General features: G+C 41.8%; 1 protein-coding gene across 5 annotated transcripts in view; it reads right to left on the bottom strand.

Moving 5' to 3' along the window:
* The window catches only part of ZRANB2 (zinc finger RANBP2-type containing 2), a 69568-nt gene that overhangs the window by 7741 nt on the left and 37747 nt on the right, over window positions 1–24080 (bottom strand). For 3 of the 5 annotated variants that reach the window (XM_029618897.1, XM_029618895.1, XM_029618898.1), the window contains one exon: window positions 22011–22097. The exons of the other annotated variants lie outside the window; for them this stretch is intronic. In XM_029618897.1, coding sequence (XP_029474757.1) covers window positions 22011–22097 — 87 coding nt within the window. Of the gene's footprint in view, window positions 1–22010; window positions 22098–24080 lie in introns of those variants that run through there. 5 annotated transcript variants of the gene reach the window in all.

Here is a 24080-nt window from a genome sequence, read left to right as displayed (position 1 = left end):
CTTCTTGAGAAGGTCTAGAAGAACTTGGTGGATAGGGATGGAGGTGATTTCCTTGGGCGCATTCAGGAATTGAAGCAACTCCATCATTTGATGTCTGTCGTCCTGTTCCTTTAGTAATTGGAAGGGGACCAATTCAGACATTTCCTTCACAAAATTTATGAAAGAAAGGGCTTCTGGAGGAGAACGCTTTCTACTCTCAGTGGGTAAAGGAGGTGATGGCAAATCATCGGTGTCTGGTGAGGAATCATCAGTCCAGGTATCATAATGATCAACACCTGTCCCTCTAGGAACTAGAGAGAGACGGGGTAGTTGGATACCTGAAGGTCCTGGTCTAGGCTCCGAAGGCATTGGAGGAATAACCTGAGACACAGATGAAGGCATCGATTGCCCTGGCGTAGGCATAGAGGGCATCGGTGTATGGCTCGATGGTGCCGATGCAGGTATCGGCACTGATGTCAATGGCTGAGGCAGAACTCCCGATGGAAGGATGCGGAATGGTGTTTCTCCTCCTGATGCTAAAGTAAGCGGGGAGGGCACCGGAGCCATCGGTGACCTGGGGTCCATCGGTGGAAGAACGGCTATAAGCGCTTCCATCCTCGATAGCAGCAGTGCCAAGGCTGCTGGAATCTGGTCAGTAGTCTGTTCCACTATCGGTACCGATGTCTGTGTTGGGGGAACCTGGAGTCGGTGCATTGCCTTGTCGATGGCCTCCTGAACCATCCGGTCCAGTTCTTCTTGGAGACCTGGAGCAAGCAGCCCCAGCTCCGGAACAGAAGGAGGCAGAGGCATACCCAAGGGACCACAGTTAAAGGCAGAGTCGCGGCTCCCAATGCCCTGTCGGGTGAGGATTGCCTCGGTGACCCGGTCGCCGAAAAGGTCGGTGCCTTTTCTGGACGGGGTTTCTTTGACGGCGGCTCGGATGATGGCGAGGTCGATGGTTTTGCTCCCTCTATGGCCCGAGACTTTCGGTGCCAATGGCGATGTTTCTCCTTACAATCCTCTCGGTCCTGAGGGGGAAAAGAGGTTGTCGAAGGCCGAGAAATTGTCGATGCCAGGCGGTCACCGGTCGGTAGTCGATGTTGGCGCGACGTTGACGGTTCAGATACCATCGATGCAATGGATGGAGTCTGGGTTTGAGCACGGAAGAGAAGTCCCATCTTCTCCATTCTGGCCTTGCGACCTTTTGGTGTCATTAGGGCACATTTGGTGCAGGTCAAGACATCGTGCTCTCATCCAAGACAGATTACACAGACTTTATGGGGGTCTATAATGGACATAGTACGAGTACAGTCCGGGCACAGACGGAATCCCGACGCCATGGCCATAGAAAGAAATCAAGCCGCGGCACGGTCGACGGCCAGTAGGCCGCGAGGGCCAAACTCAACGGTAATCGACTGAAAACGGATAAAAAAAACTTACCAGAGTACCGCGGACTGAAAAAGTTAATGGAGGGACCCCTGTGGGGTAATTTAACTTTTAATAATTCCGTGAGGAAAATTCCTGTCAGGAATCCTTGCAGAACTCCTTAACTGCGTGGCTACTGCTGCACGGAAAAAAGAAGACTGAAGAGGGATCCCTGTTGGCTGCAGGGTTAGTGCCATGCTGGGCATGCTCAGTAGAGGCCAGTCAAAGTTCTAGAAACTTTGACAAAAGTGTTCCCTGATTGGGCTCCATCCTGTGATGTCACCCATATGTGAGGACTACCATCCTGCTTGTCCTGTGAAAAAGAGGATTCTACAGTCGTGAACAAGCTGGAGGTGACGGGAAGAGGGAATAAGCCTTATGGCCCACAAAAGCAGTTCCCTCTTTGGTAATTCCTTCCATGGAAGTAGTAAAACTAAATTTCTGTCTGCAAGTTGGTGCAACCTAAATTTAATTTAGTTCATACTATAGTTCCACTGTACTTTCCAGCATAAGGACACAAACAGAAGGGCTTGTAAAAAGGTTTTTGTTTGGGAAACTACAATTTTGCAGTGCAATAAAGTGAATATCAGAGTGGACATGTTTAAATTTATTCACTAGAAGACAGGTGAGACCCAAGGGAAACTTCAAAGTAATACTATAAGAAAACACTTTTCCACATATCAGTATTAGCATGAAATGGCACCAATTTTACCTTTCAATGTAATTGAAAGGTAAAATTGGTGCCATACATTGCAATGAGGTCACTCCCTGATGCAGAAACACTTGTTTCGAAACGCGGACTGTGTTGGGATGGGATGTGTATTCTTTGAGCAAAGATAACTTTTTAATTATTTAAAACATTTTTGAAAAAAATTATAAAATTTTGCCAGATGATTATTTATAAGACAATGAAGGTCTCAGCACCAGTAGTGTTTACTCTGATGGTATATTCGAGTATATACTGGCATGTAGGAAAGCATTTTCTTATAGCATGTTTAAATTTACCCACACAGATGCAAAGTCTTTCTTGTCCATATCTGAATTAAACTCTTCTAAAAGCTCGGTTTAGAAATTCAAAAAAAGTCTGGCAGAAAAATATTTGTCAATCTTATCAAATAAAGAGACAAAATTTAAACTTACCTGTTAATTTCCTTTCCTTTAGTTCTGCCAGCCCAGTCCAGGCAAGTGAGATATGTTCCCATGATAGCAGATGGAGACAAAGGGGGGGGGGGGGGGGGGGGTTTAGAGCTAAAAGCTGATTATTCTCCCCTTATAGGAGGTTTGGTGCTGCCTTCAGCTCTTCAGTATCCTATGTCAAAGCAAAGACACCCAAAGGCCATTGTTCGTTCTGCATCACCATCACAATCAAAACCTGATATAGTCCAGAAATTTCACTCGATGGTTACCTACCCAGAATTAGACAATCCTTTTACCAAGATTATGATTAGACCTACTATACCTTTAGAGTGGACAACAATATACTCCTTTTTAGTTTTCTGAACTTGTCAGATAGAGCCCTTGATCACTATGGCTTCTCTGGACTGGTCTGGCAGGACATAAGGAAAGGAAATTAACAGGTAAGTTTAGATGTCACCTTATTCATCCATGCCTGCCCAGTCCAGACAAGTGGAATGTACCTAAGTTCCACCCAGCCTGGATGGGAGGAAGCCATGATAGTTCTCAGGATTGTTTTGTCTGTTGTAGTCTCTCCCAGCCTATACACTCACACTGAGATGCTTAGTGCAGGGATGCAATGGAGACAAAGGTGCTGCCCTGCCATTATCTGCTGGAAAAAGTATCTGATTCTTCCTACGAAGAGACTTGCACCCTCATTGAGCAGTCTCGCTAGCCCTGTGGGACTTGCAAACTGTTGTTGGAACAGGTCAAAGTGCTCATCTACTTGATTCCTCCTGAAATTAATGCCTTAGAAACCACTGTGCTTTAACAGGAAACATCAAAGACCTATTCATGAATTAACCAGTAAACTGGTTGCCTACAAACATCTCAAAGGTGACCTAAACAGATGTGAGATTGGCCATCCCTGCCTGGTCCACTTTGCTCAACTTTCTCAGCGCCATAAGTGCAATTCTACCCTTAGAAGAGGGAAATTACTGGGCGCAGAGATACCCTTTCCTTTAAAATGATCAATGGTCACACCAAGGAGATAGACTTCAAAAACAAGTCACAAAGAGAAGAGATGCCACCCTATAAAGCTTGAGAGGAAGAGAGGCCAGATAACTTCAAAATTAAGCTCAGGTTCCAAGTTGAGGAGACTTGTGTTCTTGACTCCCTGGAACAAAGCATTCCATGCAAGAGAACAGCAAAAAGCTTCCGTAACTGGTTCACTTGCAGCAAGAGAGAACCAGTCTGTGTCAGATTTGTGGGTTAATCCTTCAGCCCAAACTCCTTTTGTGGAAGAATAAGATTGAGGAAATTGATCCTTTCAAAGGTTCATACTGTTTTTTTTGTAAACTGGCCTTGTGGAGGGTCCAAATGCTAAGTCAGGTCCACTACATGGTCCTCTTTTATCTCACCAAAGGCTATGACCTCTGAAAGTATCCTCACTATATAGCCTGGTTCCTCAACACCCAAGATTGTAAAAAAGAATGGAAGGGAACTTCCAAGGAAGAATTCTATGATTGGGGTAAGGGTGAAGGAGCAAACCTACTTGCACTTTCACAACACAATCCAGGGAACGTCTAGGCTCCCAGGGGAGAAACACAATAACCTGAATGCCAGTTATAGTTCTGCTAACATATTCAAATCCCTGGGACTCCTGCTTTCCTTTTTTGGCCAAAGATTTTGCTCTTCTTGGAACTTCACCAGGTTGATCTGAAATCCACTCACAGAGGTGCCCCATCTTCACAGTCATCATACTTCAGGGTCTCAAGAGTGTCAGCTAAAAACATTTGTCTATTAGGATGATGGTGTTCGCCATGTGAGCTGCTGCTAGGTCCTGTAGGGGAACTATTTTTTTTTTTTTGAAGGGGTTAATAAACATGTGGATAAAGGTGAACCGGTAGATGTAGTGTATTTGGATTTTCAGAAGGCATTTGACAAAGTCCCTCATGAGAGGCTTCTAAGAAAACTAAAAAATCATGGGATAGGAGGCAATGTCCTTTCATGGATTACAAACTGGTTAAAAGACAGGAAACAGAGAGTAGGATTAAATGGTCAATTTTCTCAGTGGAAAAGGGTAAACAGTGGAGTGTCTCTGGGATCTGTACTTGGACTGGTGCTTTTCAATATATTTATAAATGATCTGGAAAGAAATACGATGAGTAAGGGAAATCAAATTTGAAGATGATATAAAATTATTAGAGTAGTTAAATCAGAATTCGCTTGTGATAAATTGCAGGACCACCTTGCGAGACTGGAAGATTGACCATCCAAATGGCAGATGAAATTTAATGTGGACAAGTGCAAGGTGATGCATATAGGGAAAAATAACCCATACTGTAGATACATGATTTTAGGTTCCATATCAGCAGTTACCACCCAGAAAAAAGATCTAGGCATCACAGTCGATAATACATTGAAATTGTCAGCTCAGTGTGCTGTGGCATTCAAAAAACAAAACAGAATGTTAGGAACTATTAGGAAGGGAATGGTGAATAAAATGGAAAATGTCTTAATGCCTCTGTATTGCTCCATGTAAGACTACACCTTGAGCACTCTGTACAGTTCTGGTCAACACATTTCAAAAAAGATATAGTTGCAGTGGAGAAGGTACAGAGAAGGGCAACCAAAATAATAAAGGGGATGGAACAACTCCCCTATGAGGAAAGGCTGAAGAGATTAGGGTTGCTCAGCTTGGAGAAGAGATGGCTGAGGGGGGATATGATAAAGGTCTTTAAAATCATGAGAGCTCTAGAACGGGTAGATGTGAATCGGTTATTTACTCTTTCGGATAATAGAAGGATTAGGAGGCACTCCTTGAAGTTAGCAAGTAGTACATTTAAAACTAATCAAAGAACATTTTTTCCACTCAACATAAAATTAAACTCTGGAATTTGTTGCCAGAAGATGTGGTTAGTTCAGTTTGTGTAGCTGGGATTAAAAAAGTTTTGGATAAGTTCTTGGAGGAGAGGTCCATTGACTGCTATTGATCGGGCTGACTTGAAGAATAGCCACTGCTATTGCTGGCAGCGGTAGCATGGGATCTACTTAGTGTTTGAGTACTTGCCAGGTATTTGCAACCTGATTGGCCACTGTTGGAAAAAGGATGCTGGGCTTGATGGACCCTTGGTCTGACCCAGTAAGGCAATTTCTTATGTTCTTAACTCTACCCCAGACTAATCTGACTCACCAGGGCTACTAGTTTTCCTCAGCCTGTTCGCATCAGCTAATGGCATTACATTAACCATCACCACCACCATGCTGCCTTCTCCCAAGCTAGAAACCAGGATGTGTGGAGTGCTAGAGTGCCCTGGACCTGATGGCTATCCATTAGGACTCCTGGCCCTGCTTCATAACTCCCCTCCTTATCTATAAGGCTCACGTCTACAATGTGAGATAACCATGAAGAAGTCTCCAAATCCATTCTCTGCAGTAGACATTAATTAAAAAGCCACCTGCTCAGGCTCCTTCTAACCTCCAAAGAGAAAGTAGTCTTGACACACTAGACCATTCCTCTCATTATGAGAGGAGTGCAAATTGAGTAAGATGCATGTGGAGGTGGTGGACCGGGAACAGTATCTGAATTCAAGAAAGCATGGGGCATGCACAAGAGATTTCTGAAGGAGGGGTAGAGATTGGCTAGGTAGATTAGACAGGCTGTATAGGCAGTCACCATATTTCTATGTGGGCCTGTGCCCAATGTATTAAATTCTGATCCCCTGCTCTCGGATCCTAGGGCTTGCAGAATGGACCATGCTTGGGGTGGACATGAAAACAAGAGATCTGGACACCATGACTTCAGCTCTTGAAATCTAAAGCCATAAGGCCACTTTCTTCTTTGGATATGACATGGCTTCCTTATATGCCACAGACTAGAAAAGACTGATTGCTATTCAAGATAATCATTAGTCAGTCGAGGGGTTCCACATTTGCATAACCCTGGCTGCAGCTGACTGGCTTTCCTGCTCTGACGAGGTTTGAATAGTCAGACTTCTGTCTAAAGGAGAAAGCAGAGTCCCTCCCTGTATAGGCAGGCCTTTACTTCCCCTTGACCAGCAGGTACTGGATGTCATGGTCAGCAAGGGATCCAGGATAATGCATCTGGCAGTACTCCCTGGAGGAAATAAGGGGAAATGCCCCTGTGTATCAATGTGGGGAATTGCCTAAATAGAGGCATGTCATTCTGCACAGGAACCCGAAGAATAAGAGAACTCTCAGTCCTTTCTGGAAGACTATGGCCCCCAGTTCTTTTCAAGGAAGAGATGGAACCCCAAAACCTGGGGCTGGCTGGCAACCAGCTTAATACCAATGCTGCAAAGGCCTACACTAATGAGACAGGGAAGTCGTCCCCCCCCTAGAGATGTATGATCACCCAAAGCAAAACACTCCAAGAGTTGCTGTGAATGAGCATGCCAAGTACCCAGTAGTCTGGTATAAGGAGAGGTCTACCCCAGCTAAACTCACTATCCTGGACTACCTCCTCGAGGAAGGAAGAGAGCTGCCTGAGCAGATTGCTTGCAGCCTCTGAAACAGTTCCAACCAGGACTGGCATGGAAGGATAGCTGGAAGGGGAAAGAGGGACTTCTGATAAACATCCCTATCCAACCAAATTTTTAGCATTATTTACTTCCTCCATGTGACACCTACTAGCTGTGAATCCATTCAGGAGCTGCAAATCCCCTCGTAGGGAGGTAACATGGGTAAGATCATCATGGCCTCCTCTGAGATGCTGGAACCAATACAGGACTCAAACTACAAAACCACTGTACATAGCTGCCTGAGGAGAGAAACTTTATAAAAAAAAAAAAAAAAAAAAAAGATATTTTAAACCAGGCGGCCCCAAATTGTGGGTCAGGGCCCCAAATGGGTCACACAACTTTCAGCTGCGGGGTGGGAGGAGTCACTAGTGCTTCAAATGGCAGCACTTTTTATGCAACAGCCACATTAGTAGTGGAAGTCCGTATGAGGCCTGTTAGCCAACACACACTTACAGGCCCTGCAATGGCACTGCCCTTGCATGTGTTTTTGTGGGAGGGATTGGGACCACTGCAGAGCCTGTGATCTTACACTGGCTCATAGGCACCACACTGACTTTCATTACTAATGTGGCTGCTGCTTGCAAATCACTGTCAGGCTTAGGACCAATCATGAGGGGAGGGCTGAGTGTGCATGGGTCAGTGGAGACTGCTATGGCTCCTTGTTCCTCACCCACCACTAAACCTACCAAACAAATATGTTGCTCCTATCATCAGCCTGTCCTCTCTTTTCATCACTTTTTATGCACATTTGGCCCTGAGCTCAAAGGAAAATGTTGATGAGAGGGGGATGTTTAGAGAGAAGGGGCCGTTTGAAGGGAGAGATCAGATGCAGGAGTAGTTTTGAGAGTTGGATCAGCTGGTAAGAGATTGGCTGTGGAAGGTGAGAGAAGGGGCATGATTGACTGGAGACATGAAGGGAGTTGGGGGTTGAGAGGGAATCAACTGGGGGAATGTGAGAGAAGGGTTGAAAGGGGAGAGAAGGTGAGATAAAGGATGGAGAATGAGTGCTATGAGGGCATGGGAAGGGGTGAGATGGAGGGGATGATAGTAAGATGCATGAGAGTTGAGGGTTATAAGAAAAGCTTGAGGGTAAAAATCAGCTGGGGATGCAAAAAGGGTTGAGAGAAGAAGTGGGCTGGGGGACTGAATGGAGCTGAAAGATGTAAGAGGGTAATCAGCTGGAGAGAGAGAGGTTAAGAAAATGAGTATGTTGGAGGGGAAGAGGATGGAGCTGGATAGAAATGATTGATTAGAGAGAGTTGAGGATAAGAAAGAAGATCAGTTGGACTGCAGCAAGGATGAGAGTGGAGTGATTGTCGCAGAGGGATTTTTGGTTGTCCTCTGGGGTCATTTGAATTTTCACATGCTAAAATGGGGTCATATTGGCTAAAGGTTTGGGAAGCCCTGGTTTAAGACGACGCGATCGTTCTATCATAGGTGAATGTTGTGCTTCCATCCACAGATTGTGATCTGAAAAGATGAAGACAAACTCCCTAGGTGATACAACACCATATCCTTCTCTTCCCTGAAAAGATAATATAGATCCCTCATCATTTTGGCTGTCTTCAAGCTGGAACCAGATGTCTCATACAAGGAGAAGTCATCTTCAACAGTCTGGTATAGCAGGAAGCTCATGGTGAGGGGAGGCCCTCTACAGATTACTACTAATTGCTCAGCAAAATTTTGCAGGAGATCATTCTCTGTAATTAAGGGTCATCAGCTTCTCTACTCTGAACAGCCTTCCTAATGAGGAATTATTCCCTTCTGAAGAGAGTCTCTCTCCATCTGTTGGATCAGCTATCTCCTCCATCTCCTCTTGTCCAGCTAATTCCCTAGGACAGTCCCAGCCAATGGAGTACTATAGTACCTCAACTGTTGCCAAAGTTAACAAAGTTATTTCATGTGGGGACATGGATGAGGGCTAGGAATGGCTGAAGCAGGAATCCAAAAGGTGTTGCCCAAGCAAGACCACCCTGGAATTTTGGGGTTTTTTTGTATTTTTTTTATAACAAGCTACTGCAGTCTACAGCCTCACAAGCCTAATTTGGTTTTAAAAGACTTTCTGGGAAGCTTCACGTGTGCAGTAGGGATGAGAGATGATTCTGCAGGTTGTTACCTCCATCGCTCAGTTAGTAGAGAGTAGGAGAGAACAGCTCCAACACATTGTGAGGTTGCCTGCTGAAATAACTCGATAGAAAACTGGAGCTGCGCAGGCTCCGTTGTGCCAGAGTTAAAACATGTAGTCCTCACAAACATCCCTGTTCATCTTTCTGAGGGATGAGAGGGAAAATGCCTGACATGCTTGACCTATTTTTGATGTGAAGAAGCAATAAAATGTCTGTTTCCACCAAAACCAGGCCCTGCTTCATGTGCACTACAGTGTTACCTTCCACCTTAGGAGTCAGGACTCAATATGGTGAACCCACCCAGTTTTGTTTTTGGCATGATGCTGACCCTCTGTGGGTTGCATCTGCCCACATGGCACCTGCCAACTCACAAGTCAAGCAGAATGTACCAGCTAACAAGCTGATCCAGTGCGACTTACCTGAAGTGCTGTCCCTCCCTCTTTTTACAACTTTACTGGAAGAAGCAGAGAGAGGGAGAGAGTGTGATCACCTCAGACCATCCTAAGTCCAAATCCAGCCCAGACCCATAGGAGACCAGGAGAAAATCCAGGAAAAAGGCTGTGCTGAAAGCTTTTTTTTTTTTTTTTTTAAATAAACTTGACTATCCGTCTCCCTTTTGCTCTTTGAAAATACAGGGAGAGTGTGCTGTCAGTAATTCCTGCTTTCAGATCCACCAATGGAACAAAGTCACATGGTGCTTGACCCATTAATATGGTAACTCAGACCCCAAAAATGAATCTGTTCCCAAGTGGGAAGGGAGAATCAATCCTACCAGGACCACTGCCTACAGCATCCCCCAAGGTTCGACTTACACTTCACCAGGAACCTGGGTCTAAAGCCTTCCCGGGGGCAGCCTACTCCTAGCTGCACCAGTTCACATCTGCATCATCTGCTGGAGACAGAAATACTAAAATGCTGAAGGCAGCAACAGACCGCCCCTATAGGGGAAGTGAAGTCAGCTATGAGCTTTTTCAGTCTTCATCTGCTGGCAGCAGGAGGACATAACCTATTTGTCTGGAGTGGTCTGGCATAGACAATAAGAAACATTTAAATTTGTTTATGTAATTCAGTGTCTTACATATCTTGTGAAAACCAAATAAATCTTTTACACTGCTTTTTTAGACTGACACTTATTCAGAATCATGCAATATATTACCAACTTCATTACAATATGCATAAGCCTCATTGCCCCCTTTCAGATTTCACACTTTATCATCACCACCAATATATGGATCTGGGCTGATGAAGCATATTGAGCATGCTCCCACTCCCATCACCTTGAACTAAGGGCAAGAAGCCAAAAACACTTGCCCAAATTTGAATCATTTCAATATGTCATTTAAATATGCTCCAAGGTATTTACATGGCCAAACTTCATTAGAATCAATGGGGCAATAAAAAGTAAAATACTTAATTCCAGGTAGAAACACACTATTATAATTAGGATAAAATTAAAGAAAATTATACAGTTAAGAAAGCAACCTATGTATACAGAAATTCTAAATTTAAAAAAAAAATAATTAAGAAAAAGGTTCCATTCCCTTTGCCTTGCTCTCACAACTTTTTCAGGACAATTCTTCCACAAACACATGCCTACATTTTACTACTTTGAAACGTTAGTCTCCATTACATCCCTTCAAATACAAGATGCTTTGACAGTACAGTCCAATCTAACACAGAAAGCACAGGGAGCTGGAAGGGAAAAGGGATACTTTTACCTCACCAACATAGATATTCTCCACACCTCCTGACCAGAAACACGTTTAAAGGCACATAAACTGGACAACCGCTAAACAATTGTATTCATCCTAGGACCCTCGATTAGGGCCTGCAGCCAAGCAGTCATGAATTTGTATTTAATATTTTTTCCAGCAAATAAAACTATAAAAGTTTGTGTATGTCTTATGTTACATTTTACAGTTTTTCTTGTTTCTTTCAGTTCAATCAGACCCAACCTCTTTTGGGCTATGGACCCTTACTTTAACTATCCAGGGATTTTCCCTATTTTATAACTCCTCCATATTCGCTTGCTTAGTGAGTCATTGTGAGGATAGTCCTCAGCCAAAGGTGATGCCCCAGGGCTCATTCTGGACCTTGAATTATGGGCCCTAACTCTGGCCACTAGGTGTCACTACTCTATGATGAATAGGGATTCTCTCCTACCCAGGGGCTGATAACAGTCTCTGCAGCATCCCCAAGTCAACTCAGAGAGCAAAAGGCAACCCAGAAATCAAACCCAGGTCATCCATACAGCAGCGTGCAGTATTGCCACTGAACTGGTTCTGTGTTTCTTTTTGCCATGAGCTCTAGCAGCCAAGACGGGTAGTGGTTATAAAAATCAGCAGAAGTCCTGGGATAGGTTTTTCAAGACCTCCTGTTACTGGCTCTATGTGGCCTTAAGAATGTCATTTTAATCGTCCTGTGACTCATTTTATCCAATGGCATCATCTAAAGTACAAAAAATTATAAGAGTGCATTGCAGTACTGTAAAGATGAGAAGTACTACATAAATGCACATTTTTTTGCCAGATGTGCAAGAACCCAACCTGAAACTTGGAAAACATCTGTTTGCCAATTGCATTTGCTTGATTATTATATCTAAAGCATGCTTTAATTAGACTTTTAGGTAACATAAGTGGATACTGGTACATCTGTTAAATCTCTTCACTGCAGTCCTTCTTTCATTTTGTTTCTTTCGGCAGAATAGTTTCAAGGATGCTTTTATATGTGACAGCAATGGATATTTCTCTCAACTATTTGCTTGCCTGTTTTTTTAGCTAGCTATGTTTTTTTTAGATAATTAGGAGTGTGCACTCTTAATCACAGCAGAAATCTGCAAATAGTGCCAATATCTGCCCCCTATTTGATTTTGGGCAACGTGAGATCATTTCCCTATCCTCAACTGAGTTTATGAGCTTCTCTTCCCAACTGGAACACCAAAAGGTTACCATCAGAGAGAAAAATTCAACGGGTGGATGTGGTCAAGGGAAAAGAGGATACATTTTTTGAAACAGAAAGAAAGATGCAACTTTTTAAGCTGACCAATAGAAGTAATACAATTTGTTCACGGTATCAAACTAGAAGCAAGTTCTTGAAATAGTACAAGATTTTTTTTTCTAACAAAGTGCACATTTTTGTATTTATATTCTTACATGTATAGTAAAATGTCAATTATTCTTGCCTTTCAAAATTCAATACAGTACAATGATCTCTACAAAAAAACTGACCTTTATATATCTGTAAAGATGCATATGTTAATTTTAAGAAATGCTTTCAGTTTATACTAGAAGATAACCTACATGTTTTTACCTTACAGACCCCTAGATTTATCAAAATGCTATAAATGTAGCGAAAATAGTGCTTGAAATAAAAACAGGGCATGGTTAGATTAATACAGCGAGGGAGGGGGAGAGAGAGACTCTATATAGAGTCAGTCTGACACGCTCTATATATGTACCACTGTTGAGGGGCACTGATTCGGAGTGAGTTTTGGAAGGTGGGGTGGGGTAACAAACATTCTGAGGTATTCATAGTAATATTGACATCACTAAACATTTATACTCATTATAATGGATGAAAAGTCTAACAAGATGAGTGTACAAATCAACTCCTCTTGTTAGACTTTCCTCTGTCAAATCAGCACATCTCACGCAAGTAAGGGAAAGAGCACTGTCACTGGCTGGTCCTGTACTCTGGAATACCATGCCACTCGAAATAAGACTACAGACAAATCTGAAATTATTCAAAACTAATCTGAAAACCTGGCTTTTTAACAAGCATTTTATAAAGAGAAAGAAAAGGAGAAAAATAGTTGAGCGATAAAGATGCACCAAGCTAGAAGTTTTTAGTAACCTACATAAGCATATTAATGTTAAAATCAAACTGCCTAATTTGTTCCTAACAATCGGGTTTAATTTACACACCTAGTTTATTATTTTACATTGTTACCGTACTATGATGGCACACGAGTAATTTGTAATCTATACCACCCATATTTCTCTTTATCGTGCCCTTCTGTAAACCGTTGTGATGGTATTTAACTTAACGACGGTATAGAACATTTTTTAAATAAATAAAATAAATAAATCCATTATAATGACTGATGTCAATATTACTATGAATACTTCAGAATGTTTCTGTTACAACACCCTCCTAAACCCCACTCCAATTCAAAGTGCCCCCCCCCTCTACAGTGGTACATATATATAGTGTCAGACTGACTTTATACAGAGGCTCTCTCTCTCTCCCGTTTTCGCTGTAATGCAAGACTATAACAAGCACAACGCACTGAAAAATAGGAATAGCTATTTACGGTGCTAAATCCTGCGTTGCTGTATCACATTGGACACCAACAGCCCTCAATTCCATTAACTCTGCCCAAACTCCTCTCACTGGAATATGCAAGGTGGAATTTGCCTACGCATTCGCATTGCGTTATTTATTGTGTGCGTTAGGGCATTAATGCTCAGGTTAAAGCCCTATCGTGAAAAGATAAATGACCCTGTAACTTTGTTAAAAAGGGGGAGTTCCTCAAAGAGTCATTAGCATGATGGGAAAATCTAGGAGAAGAAAAAGAGCAGTGGGCAAAACTAAAAGGAGATATTATAAGAACTAATCTTTTTGTTAGTAAAGATAGCTGAAAAGCTGAAAAGATAAGTGAAAAAGGTTAGCATTTATAGACTACAAGAGATTGCAAAAAGAGGAAGACAGATGACAATATCTGAAAAAGATAAGAGAAGCTAGGAAAGTAGTCAGGAATGCAAAAATTCAAAATAGAAGAAAATAGCAAACACGGTAAAAGGAGGGGGTGACAAGATTTTGTTTTTGTATGACATGTTAATGATAAAAGGAAGTACAAAAGTAGCCTTGTGAGAAGTGAAGGGGAGGAATACATAGGAGTTGAGGAAAAAGCAAACTTGCTTAACAAATATTTATTTTTCGGTATTCACTGTAGAAGGACAGGAGCAGGACCACACAAAACAAATACAAATAAGACAGGAAGTGAGGTAAACTTGAATTTCAGAAAAGTGTATTTGTGAGGCGCTAACTAAACTTAAAAGTAGATAAGGCAATGGTGCCAGATAGGATACATCCAAGGGCATTGAGGGAACTTGGAGAAGTCCTGGCAGCTCTGCTGGCTGACCTTTTCAATGCTTCTTTAGAGTCTAGAGAGGGGCAGATAAAAGTGGAAGTAAGGAAGAGGCTGGGAACTACAGACTGGCTAGTCTGACCTCCTCTGTGGTGAGCAAATTAATAGAATCGCTGCTAAAATAGTGGCTAGTGAAGTTTCTGGAATCCAATGGATTACAAGTTCTGAGGTCTAGCTGAGAACACAAACAGAGCAGAGCTTCATCCCGGAGTAGGTATGGATGCAATTTACCACTGCAAGTCCCTTGCCACTGGCATTGTGATTCATACTACTGAAGGCAGTGATTGAGTGAGCTGTACCTATCAGATCACAGACCTTACTGGAGATAACATATGTGATAAGTTAGAGGAACTATGTGGATGGCCACCGCCATATGACTGAGCAGTACCAGGCAAAGGTTCTGAGATTGGTAAGATGTCCTTGAATGAGCAAGATCATGTTTGATCTCTGTTCGTTGGGCAGGAATGCCTTTTGAAGCAGGGACTCTATATGGGCTCCTATGAACTGAAGGTTTGGTGTGGGTTCCAGGTTGGACTTCTCAAAGTCTATGAGAAACCCTTTTCTCTGAAGACACATGACCATGTCTAAAGAATAGAAGACAGCCTCTTGAAAATTTACTGCAATCAGCTAGTTGTCTAGATAAGGAAAAATCTGAATACCCTGGTGATGAAAGTGCACTGCTAATATTGCAAGGCATTTGGTAAAGGCTCTGGGGCCGAGAAGTGGCCAAATGAAAGAAACATAGGAACATAGAAATGACGGCAGAAGAAGACCAAATAGCCCATCAAGTCTGCCCAGCAAGCTACGCACTTTATCCATTTTTTTCCCTTTTGCTCTCTCCCACCTGTTACTATTGGCTTCCAGTACCCTCCAGCCCTAATTCCCCTCCACCCAATTTAGAGATCAGCTTTGAATCTGCATCCAAGTGACATCCATCTCAACTGGGGGTAGCAACCGCTGTAACAAGCAGGCCACCCCCTTGCCCCATACTCTTACCCACCCCTGTTTTTATTTTTTGTTTTATTTATTTATTTTTGGAAATAGCAGCCCTCCATCCTTCCGCTCCGTGAAGGTGGAACACCAACTACTGGCCACTGGCATCCCGCTCCGTGAATGCCACTGTGGCTACTGTCGCTCCGTGCAGTGTTTGAATGCCGCTGTGGCTACTGCCGCTCCGTGCAGTGTTTGAATGCCTCCATTTTATTCACGCCCTCTAGACTTGATGGATCCACAGTGTTTATCCCTCGCCCCTTTGAAGTCGTTCACAGTTTTAGACTTCACCACTTCCTCCGGAAGGGCATTCCAGGCATCCACCACCCTTTCCGTGAAGAAATACTTCCTGACATTGGTTCTTAGTCTTCCTCCCTGGAGCCTCAGCTCGTGACCTCTGGTTCTGCTGATTTTTTTCTGACGGAAAAGGTTTGTCGATGTCTTTGGATCATTAAAGTTTTTCAAGTATCTGAAAGTCTGAATCATATCACCCCTGCTCCTCCTTTCCTCCAGGGAGTACATATTTAGATTCTTCAATCTCTCCTCGTATGTCATCTTATGGAGACCCTCCACCTTCCTGGTCGCCCTTCTCTGTACCGCTTCCATCTTGTCCTTGTCTCTTTGTAGATATGGTCTCCAGAACTGAACACAGTACTCCAGGTGTGGCATCACCAAGGATCTGTACAAGGGGATAATCACTTCCCTTTTCTTACTCGATATTCCTCTCTCTATGCAAAGGACTTTGTATTGTGATGGGACATATCCACTTGGAACTTTAGGAAATGCCAATTGGCTGGGTGGACTAAAATAGGAGTATAAGTGTCCTTGAGATCCAGGGCACACATCCATTTGCCAAGTTGAATGAATGGGAGATAATCATGCTGAGAGAGTTTATTTTGAATTTCTCCTTGAGAATATGCTTGTTGAGGAGTTACAGGTCCAGGATCAGTCATAATCCCCCCCGACTTCTTTGGGGTAAGAAAATATACGATGCAGGAAGTAACGCCATCGCCCGGTATTGTAGAAAACAGTATACCTCCAGCTGAATCTGAGGAAGATGAGAGGGATCCGGTCTGGGCAGCAGAGTGGAAGGCATAGCGGTTGGGGAAAAATGCAACAGATATCCATGCTGCATGATGCAGAGGATCCGAATCTTTGGATATTAAATGCCACTTGTCCAGGAAATGACGACTTTGTCCAGCAACCAAAAGGGAAGATTGGGGATTGGACAATGGTATAAAAAACTGGGCCCTTGCTTAGGCTGGGCCTACTGGGTCGCTTTTGGCTGACTGCATTTCTTTTGTCTAGGGTTGGCTGGAAGTTGTGGTCTATGACGCTGTTGCCGGAAGAGGGTGGAAAAAGTTGAGCAGGTACTGCTGAAAAAGTCAATACTGCCGACTGTGAAAGCATATTCATTTGTAAGGATAGTAAGGATGTAGTGTTAGAGCAGGATATTCTGGCGCCAGGAAGAGAAATTGGACCCACCACATTTTGGTCTTATCTGCAAGATCACTTCTTGGACATTCTCTCCAAATAGGTGGTCTTCCAAGGAGGGGAGGTCAACAAGTTTTTCATGAATATAAGACTTGCCATACTGGGAGAGACCAAGGGTCCATCAAGTCCAGTATCCTGTTTCTAATAGTGGCCAATTCATGTCACAAGTACCTGGCAGGATCCCAAGGGGTAGACAGATTCCAAGCTGCTTATCCCAAGAATAAGCAATGGATATCTGCAATTTCATCTTATTAATGGTTTATGGATTTTTCCTCCAGGTACCTGTCCAAACTGTTTTTAAATGTAGCTATACTAATAACTTTCATCACATCTTCTGGCACCCAATTCCAGATCTTAATTATGCACAGAGTAAAAAATATTCTCATCAGTTTTAAATGTATTATTCTAGTAAGGTCATTGTGTGCCCCCTAGTCTTTATACTTTTCAAAAAAGAGTAAACAACTAATTAATGTTTTCTTGTTCCACTCCACTCATTTTATAAAACTATCATATCTCTCCTCAGTCATCTCTTCTCCAAGCTGAAGAGTCCTAACCTTTTTTGCTTTTCCTCATAGTGGAATTGTTCCATCCCCTTTATAATTTTGGTCACCTACTCTGTGCCTTTTCTAATTCTGCACATAATGCTCAAGATGAGGTCTTACCATGAAGCAACACAGAGCAATTATGATATTTTCTGTTTTATTCTCCATTCCTTGCCTAATATAATCCCTAGCATTCTATTTGCTTTCTGGCTGCTGCTAAACACGGAGCAGAAGATTTCAACATATCAACAATGCCTAGATTCTTTTCCTGAATGGTGACTTATAATGTGGAACTTGCATTGTGTAGCTATAATTTGGTTACTCTTCCCTAAGTGTGTCACTTTGCACTTGTCCACATTAAATTTTATTTGTCATATTCATGCCCAGCCTCCCAGTTTTGCAAGGTCCTCTTGCAATTTCTCACAATTCTCTTGTGATTTAACAACTTAGAATAATTTTGGGTCATCAGCAAATTTGATCATCTCAATTGTTCTCATTTCCAAGTAATTTACAAATATATTAAAAAGCAGTGGCCCTGGAACAGATCCTTTGAGCACTCTACTATTCACCTTTCTCCATTGGGAAAATTTACCATTTAGCCCTACTCTCTGTTTTCTATCTTTTAACCAATTGACAATGCACTTTAGGACACTGCCCCCTATCCCATGACATTTTAATTTCCTAAGACGTCTCTCATGAGGGACTTGTGTCAAGTGCTTTCTGGAAATCTAGATACACAATATCAACTGGCTTACCCTTATCCACATGTTTATTTACACCCTTAAAAAAATGTAAATCTGGTGAGGCAGTTTCCATTGGTTAAATCCATGTTGGCTTTGCCCCATTAAACTAAGCCTATTTATATGTTCAGCAATTTTGTTGTTTCTGATAGTTTCTACCATTTTGCCTGGCACATACAGCAGACTTACTGGTATGCAGTTTCCTGGATCACCTCTTGATATCTTTTTAAAAATTGGCATTATACTGTCAACCCTCCAGTCTTCAAATACCATAGACTATATTAATGATAGTTTACAAATTTCCAATAGCAGGTCCACAATTTCATTTCTTAGTTCTTTCAGCACTCTGGGATATATACCATCTGATCTAGGTGATTTGTTATTTAGTTTGTCAATTTGTCCTAGTACATCTTTGAGGTTCACTGAGATTTATATCCTCTGAATCATCAACTTTTAATACCATTTCTGGCATGGGATGTCCTCGGCTCTTAACCACACCATGCAACGTGCTCAGAGAGTGGAGTAGGTGTTGTACTGCTTCCTCAGCATCCCAAAATGGCTGAGGGAACGTATTTTGTTCAGAAGGAGATAGGTATGGCTTTGGCTTCTGGAGATAATCATGAATGTATTGTACCATGTAGAACTGATGAATGGCAATGTGTGTGGAGAGCACTGCACTCTGGAATGTTCTTCTGCCAAAATTGTCTAAGAGTTTATGATCTTTCCCTGGTAGGGAACTGGAATAAATACTTGTACTTTGTTTTCTTCATAGCTGATTCCACTACGACTGCCTGATGTGGAAGATGTATCATGCTGAATCCCAGAGTGTACTGAACTTGAATCTTTGAGATCCAGCTTTCTAGATGTAGGGAGGCAAGATATATGCGTTTCCCATAATTTTAAGAGAAATGCCTTAAATATGTTATGAACTGGTAGGGCAGCAGGTTCTTCTGATGTATCCAGAATCTTTAATAGACCAAGAAGTTTGGATCATGGGTCTTTGTCTTCCCGGAATAAATACCCAGTGCTGCTGCCAACTGTTTAATAAATTTCAAATAAGTGAGATCTTCTGGGAGGGAAGAATGCTCTGAAAGATCTGGTAGAGGATCAGACTGTATTCCAGTGGACTCCTCATACGATCCTAGAGGAAGGCGTTTACTCAGCCAGGATTCTAATGACGAAGATGGGGGGAAGAGGACATTCCTGTGGTTGAGGTTTCAGAGGAGTGGTCTGGTCTATTGCTCTGAATGAGTATGCTCTGCTGCAACTGAGTGTGTTGATGAAAATCCTCTAACATGAGGTTCTGATAATTAAATCACACCTAAAGGTGAGTTTTGGACTTCAGTCTGAGAAACTGCCAAAGCAAGAGTCAAAAAGAGGTTGGAGTGTTCCATCTGTCTCATTTGCTAGATAGGTACAGAAATTTTTCACTAAACCTGCAACCTGCTGTGTCCTTTGGCCTGGGGTTATTGGAGGAACATCTTCTCAAACTGGATTTGGTTTCTGCATTATAATAGGTATTGGATTTAAAGACAGTGATGCTATTGAACAGATAGGATTCTGGTGTTTGTAATCAAAGACCTTTAGCTACCAACCTTGGCAGTGTTAGCCATCTAACCGATGGAAAAGGAAAGGGTTCTCTTACTCCTTCTCTGAATACCTTGGGTGGTTAATCCTCTCTGGTTCCAAGAAGGTGATGAGTAATCTATGGGTAACGTAGCGGATTGTAAACTCCTTTTGGGCTGTACACTTGAAAAAGAACCAGGACATCTGGAGTGCAATATGAGTCAAATACATTGTGGCCTCCTCAGGTACATGGGAACATATTATGAAGACGACATGACCATTTCAGAACTGAGATGCATCGAATGTGTAGGCATGACTTGCATCGGTGCATCATGCACCGTAGGGTGTACCAATGTATTATGTCAGGGTACTATGCATCAGGTGTGTCGAGGGCTTTGGGTGAGTCAGGGCTCCATTCTTCAAATGAGTCAATGCATCATATGCTTTGGTGTAGTACAGGTGGATGCATTGGACTTCCGATGCTTTGAAGCACTCTGCTGGAATGAAGCAATGCCAAACAGGGATGGCTCAATACCACCTTTACCGATGCACCTTATGAAAATTGATTATGCTTCTTCGACACGGGTAGGGCATCTTATGAGTCAATGGCATCTGGGAAGCTGAACTTAATCCTGCAGCCCCAGCCCTTGTGGATACGGGAATTTTGGAATGGCTCCTGCTGCACTGCAGGAGGAAGATCTACTGCTACTCCTTAAGAGATTTTGCAGTTCTTCCATGTGCATGGCCCTGAAGCAGTGTGTGTGCACGGGGACACCCCTCTACAGGCTTCACACTTTTTTTGGTTGTTGTCTGGTCCCAGACAGCGGCAACATTTATTTATTTGAGTGTTTTATATTCCGTCATTCCATGTGAGAATCACTAGATCATAACGGTGTACAGGTTTAACACTCACAAAGGATGAGGTTAAAGGGCAGGCATACATATAAACATTCCAAATCTAAGGATATACTTCAAATTTCAAAGACAGACATTAAGATGCATTTGTAATTGTTATTGGGGGGAGGAGAGTATGGGGTAGTGTGCAGGACACAGTTGATTATCAGAGTGAGGGGGAATTAGTTATACCAGTCAGAAAGTAGGCATTATCAAATAGCCAAGTTTTCAGTTCTTTCTTAAATTTCTTAATGCTGGTTATTATTCGAAGATTTCCTGGCACTGAGAATAACTTGTGGCCATCTGTGAGAGACGTCACTTTTCCGCATGGGCATTTTTTTGAACTTACTCCCTGTTGTACACTTTTTCTTGTGGCCTAACATCTTGAGAGAAAAAAAAGTTTCCTTTTTTTTGTTTTTGTTTTGGTAGCACTTAAAAGTGCTGTTTGTGTGGATACGGAAGCAGCGAAGCAAAGTAGAATAAGATTATTGTAGTAAAAATGAAAGTTTGAAGAACAAAAGGAGAGATGAAGTACATGGCCTTGTTTCAACTAGGACAAAGAAATGACCGAAGAAGCTCACGAGGCAATGCCCATGCTCAGCAGAGCTACAAGCTTGCAGAATGAAGTCACCCCTATGTAATGGCTAATTCAGCCTGCTTGTTGATGGAAAAAAATGTTTTAACACTAGTTGCATTAAATTACAGCAAGTATTATTTTAGGGTTCCCAAGAATCTTATAGGGCAAACCCAGGGGGTTGCAGGGCCCAAGGCAAAAGTTAATGTGCCATTCCCACTTCCATCCATCGGTGTCTCCCTTCCCCCTCAATACAAACATCTCTTCTCCTCCTCCCTTCTCCAATCATTTCCTAGCTTCCCTTCAGCTATCATCTCTCTCTCTTAAATCCCACTCCCATTTAACCCCTTCCCAGCAGCAATCACCTATCTCCACTGTCCCATCAGCAATCATCACTGCATCTCCTCCCTTCACAGAAGCAGGCATCATCTTTCCCCTACCCTGGCATGAACCCCTCTTGCAGGTAAGAGTTGGACAGCAACTCTTACCTGCAGTTGCCTCTTCTGTCAGCTTTGATCTGAAAATTGAACCAAGTGGGTCTGGCAAGTCCCATTAACATACAAGGAACTGCACAGTTCAAACATCAGACTGAAGCCAGCAACTGTAGGTAAGAAGCACTGTTCTTCTACTCCTCCTGTTGTCCAGTGAAGATTGCACCATGGGGCAGGGATTATGAAGAGGATTGCTAGAATTGTTGATGGACAGTGGTGCAGGATCCTCAAAATATGAGACCAAGGCAGTTGCTCCAATTTTCTTCCCTCCCACTCCCATTCCACCACCAAGGGTGACCCTGAAATCTTAAGGAAGAGATTGTTAATTTTAGTGTCTTTTATTTCTCTCTCTTTAAAGCAGAGAGAATGCTACCCCCATTCACCTTGATTTCGAACCCAGAGATCTAGAATGTTGTCTGGAACCGGAACGGGATCTTGATCTGGAACCGGAAGAGCTTCTTGAACGGGATCTGAAACAACATGGGGGATTTTTTTCCACTACAACTGACAGCAGTACAATTGATCTTAAAAAGGCATAACATTACTAAAAATGCTATTCAATGTAATCCTATTAAGATCTAAAACATAACCTTTTAATAGTTGCTGATTATTTAAATTAAGTTTTTATTTGTATTTTATAATTCAGATCTTCTATTGTAAATCAGTAAATCTAATTTTGTTATAAAATTGTTTAAATAAATTATTAAATCCTACACGGTGTAATGTGCATCACAAATCCGTATGAACAAAGAAGCATTACTTTCTCTACCATTTTAATTATATCATAATAGAACTTTTATAATTCCATAGCATGAATGGCATGCAGGGTACTGACTGATGTGAGAGTGCACACTCCTAAAACCAAAATGGTCTAAAAAAAAAGATACTGGACAAAAAAAAAAAGGCAAGAATTGGGGAAAACAGGCAAGTTGATATTTTGAAATAAACAATCTGAGATGGGCAGAATGAGCTGCACATTGCAGTATTAAATTCAGTGTGGTGGGATTTGTGCTTTATTTTCTGGTTCTTGACCACTCAGCAAGACTAATTTTCTATTCATTTTATCAAAAATAAGAATATGGTCTTCTCTCAAGAAGAGAATTTTGTCCGATTCATGGTCACTTCCATCCTAAAACTGCAATCTCAGTCAGGAATTCTAAAACACAATCAAATCACAGTTTCTGACATGATGGATTGCAGATTATGATTTGCAAGCGTTTATATTTGTTACACTTACTTTAAAATTGATCAAGTGCAAATGCAATTTGTACAGTTTCTTCAAAACACTATAGGATACATGTATTCTGATTCTGAATATAATTTGCTTATAATCTAATGACTGACTGATAATTTGTAACAGCAAAAATGGTCAGCATAAGCAAAATATACTTTCATACCATCTTTCTGCAATTCAAAAAGAGAAAAAAGGTACCTAACACTAACAAAAAATAAAGGCTGCTTTGTATGCTGCTACTGGATATCTGCTGACATTATAAGAAGCTATTGGCTTAGTTTTCAGGTTAGAAAAATAAGAGGACCTCAGTTTTCTGCATATACTAAATTTGCCAGAGAAATCTACCCCATTTTAACATTTCATATAAACTGCCCTCACTGCCCCCAACACTAATTTTTAAATAGCCAACTGAAATAAAAAGAAAATAAATAGAAGCTGTTCAAACTAAAAAGATCTCTCCTATAGAAACAAATTCAGCAGTCTTAGAGACTGCCTCAGATAGGTCTAGAAAGGGCAAATACACTGGGCAGGGAAACCAATTATGATTATCTGAACGAGGAGCAAAATTATTTTCTTGATAAATGCACTTAAAATCCTAAAAGGAGGCAGAGAAAATGAACACATTTATCATAAAACGTTTAACATGTATACCCAACGTGAGTAAAGAAATATGAATATAAATCAAGACATTATGTTTGTCTTGGGTTTGCATTTCAAAAGTATGGTAAGCAACAACCTTTACACCAAAACAAAGATAGTATCTAAATAAAACAGTTATATAACAATGATTAAGTTTAGTCAAAAAGAGTCAAGAAGGTGAGATACTAATTGGATATTGAAAACCATTGTAACAAACAGTTTTCATTGTGAAGCAAGAATATTTCACTAACTATAAGCACATTTCATACTATAATTATGCCACAAATCCGTTGCAGAATTTTAAAATGATTACTAAAACAAAATTAAGTGCCTTTTTTAAAGTGGCATTTTTACATGGGTGGTATATAGAACTTACTTAGAATTAATCAGAGTTGTAATTTGTAATGGAGATGTGGGTGCTGGCTCTTAATGGATCACTGGCCTCTAGTTACTTTCATTCAGGCCGATACAATACAGCTCCGTTGGAGCGCACTGTTAACCTGCCCTTGGACACGCGTTTTCCCTTACCCCTTATTCAGTAAGGGGAGGAAAACGCGCGTCCAACCCGCGGCACCTAATA

This window comes from Rhinatrema bivittatum, chromosome 10 (genome assembly GCF_901001135.1).
Source record: "Rhinatrema bivittatum chromosome 10, aRhiBiv1.1, whole genome shotgun sequence".
NCBI lineage: Eukaryota > Metazoa > Chordata > Amphibia > Gymnophiona > Rhinatrematidae > Rhinatrema > Rhinatrema bivittatum.
Note: the sequence above shows the minus strand (reverse complement) of the source record. Positions and strands in the feature narration are given on the sequence as shown.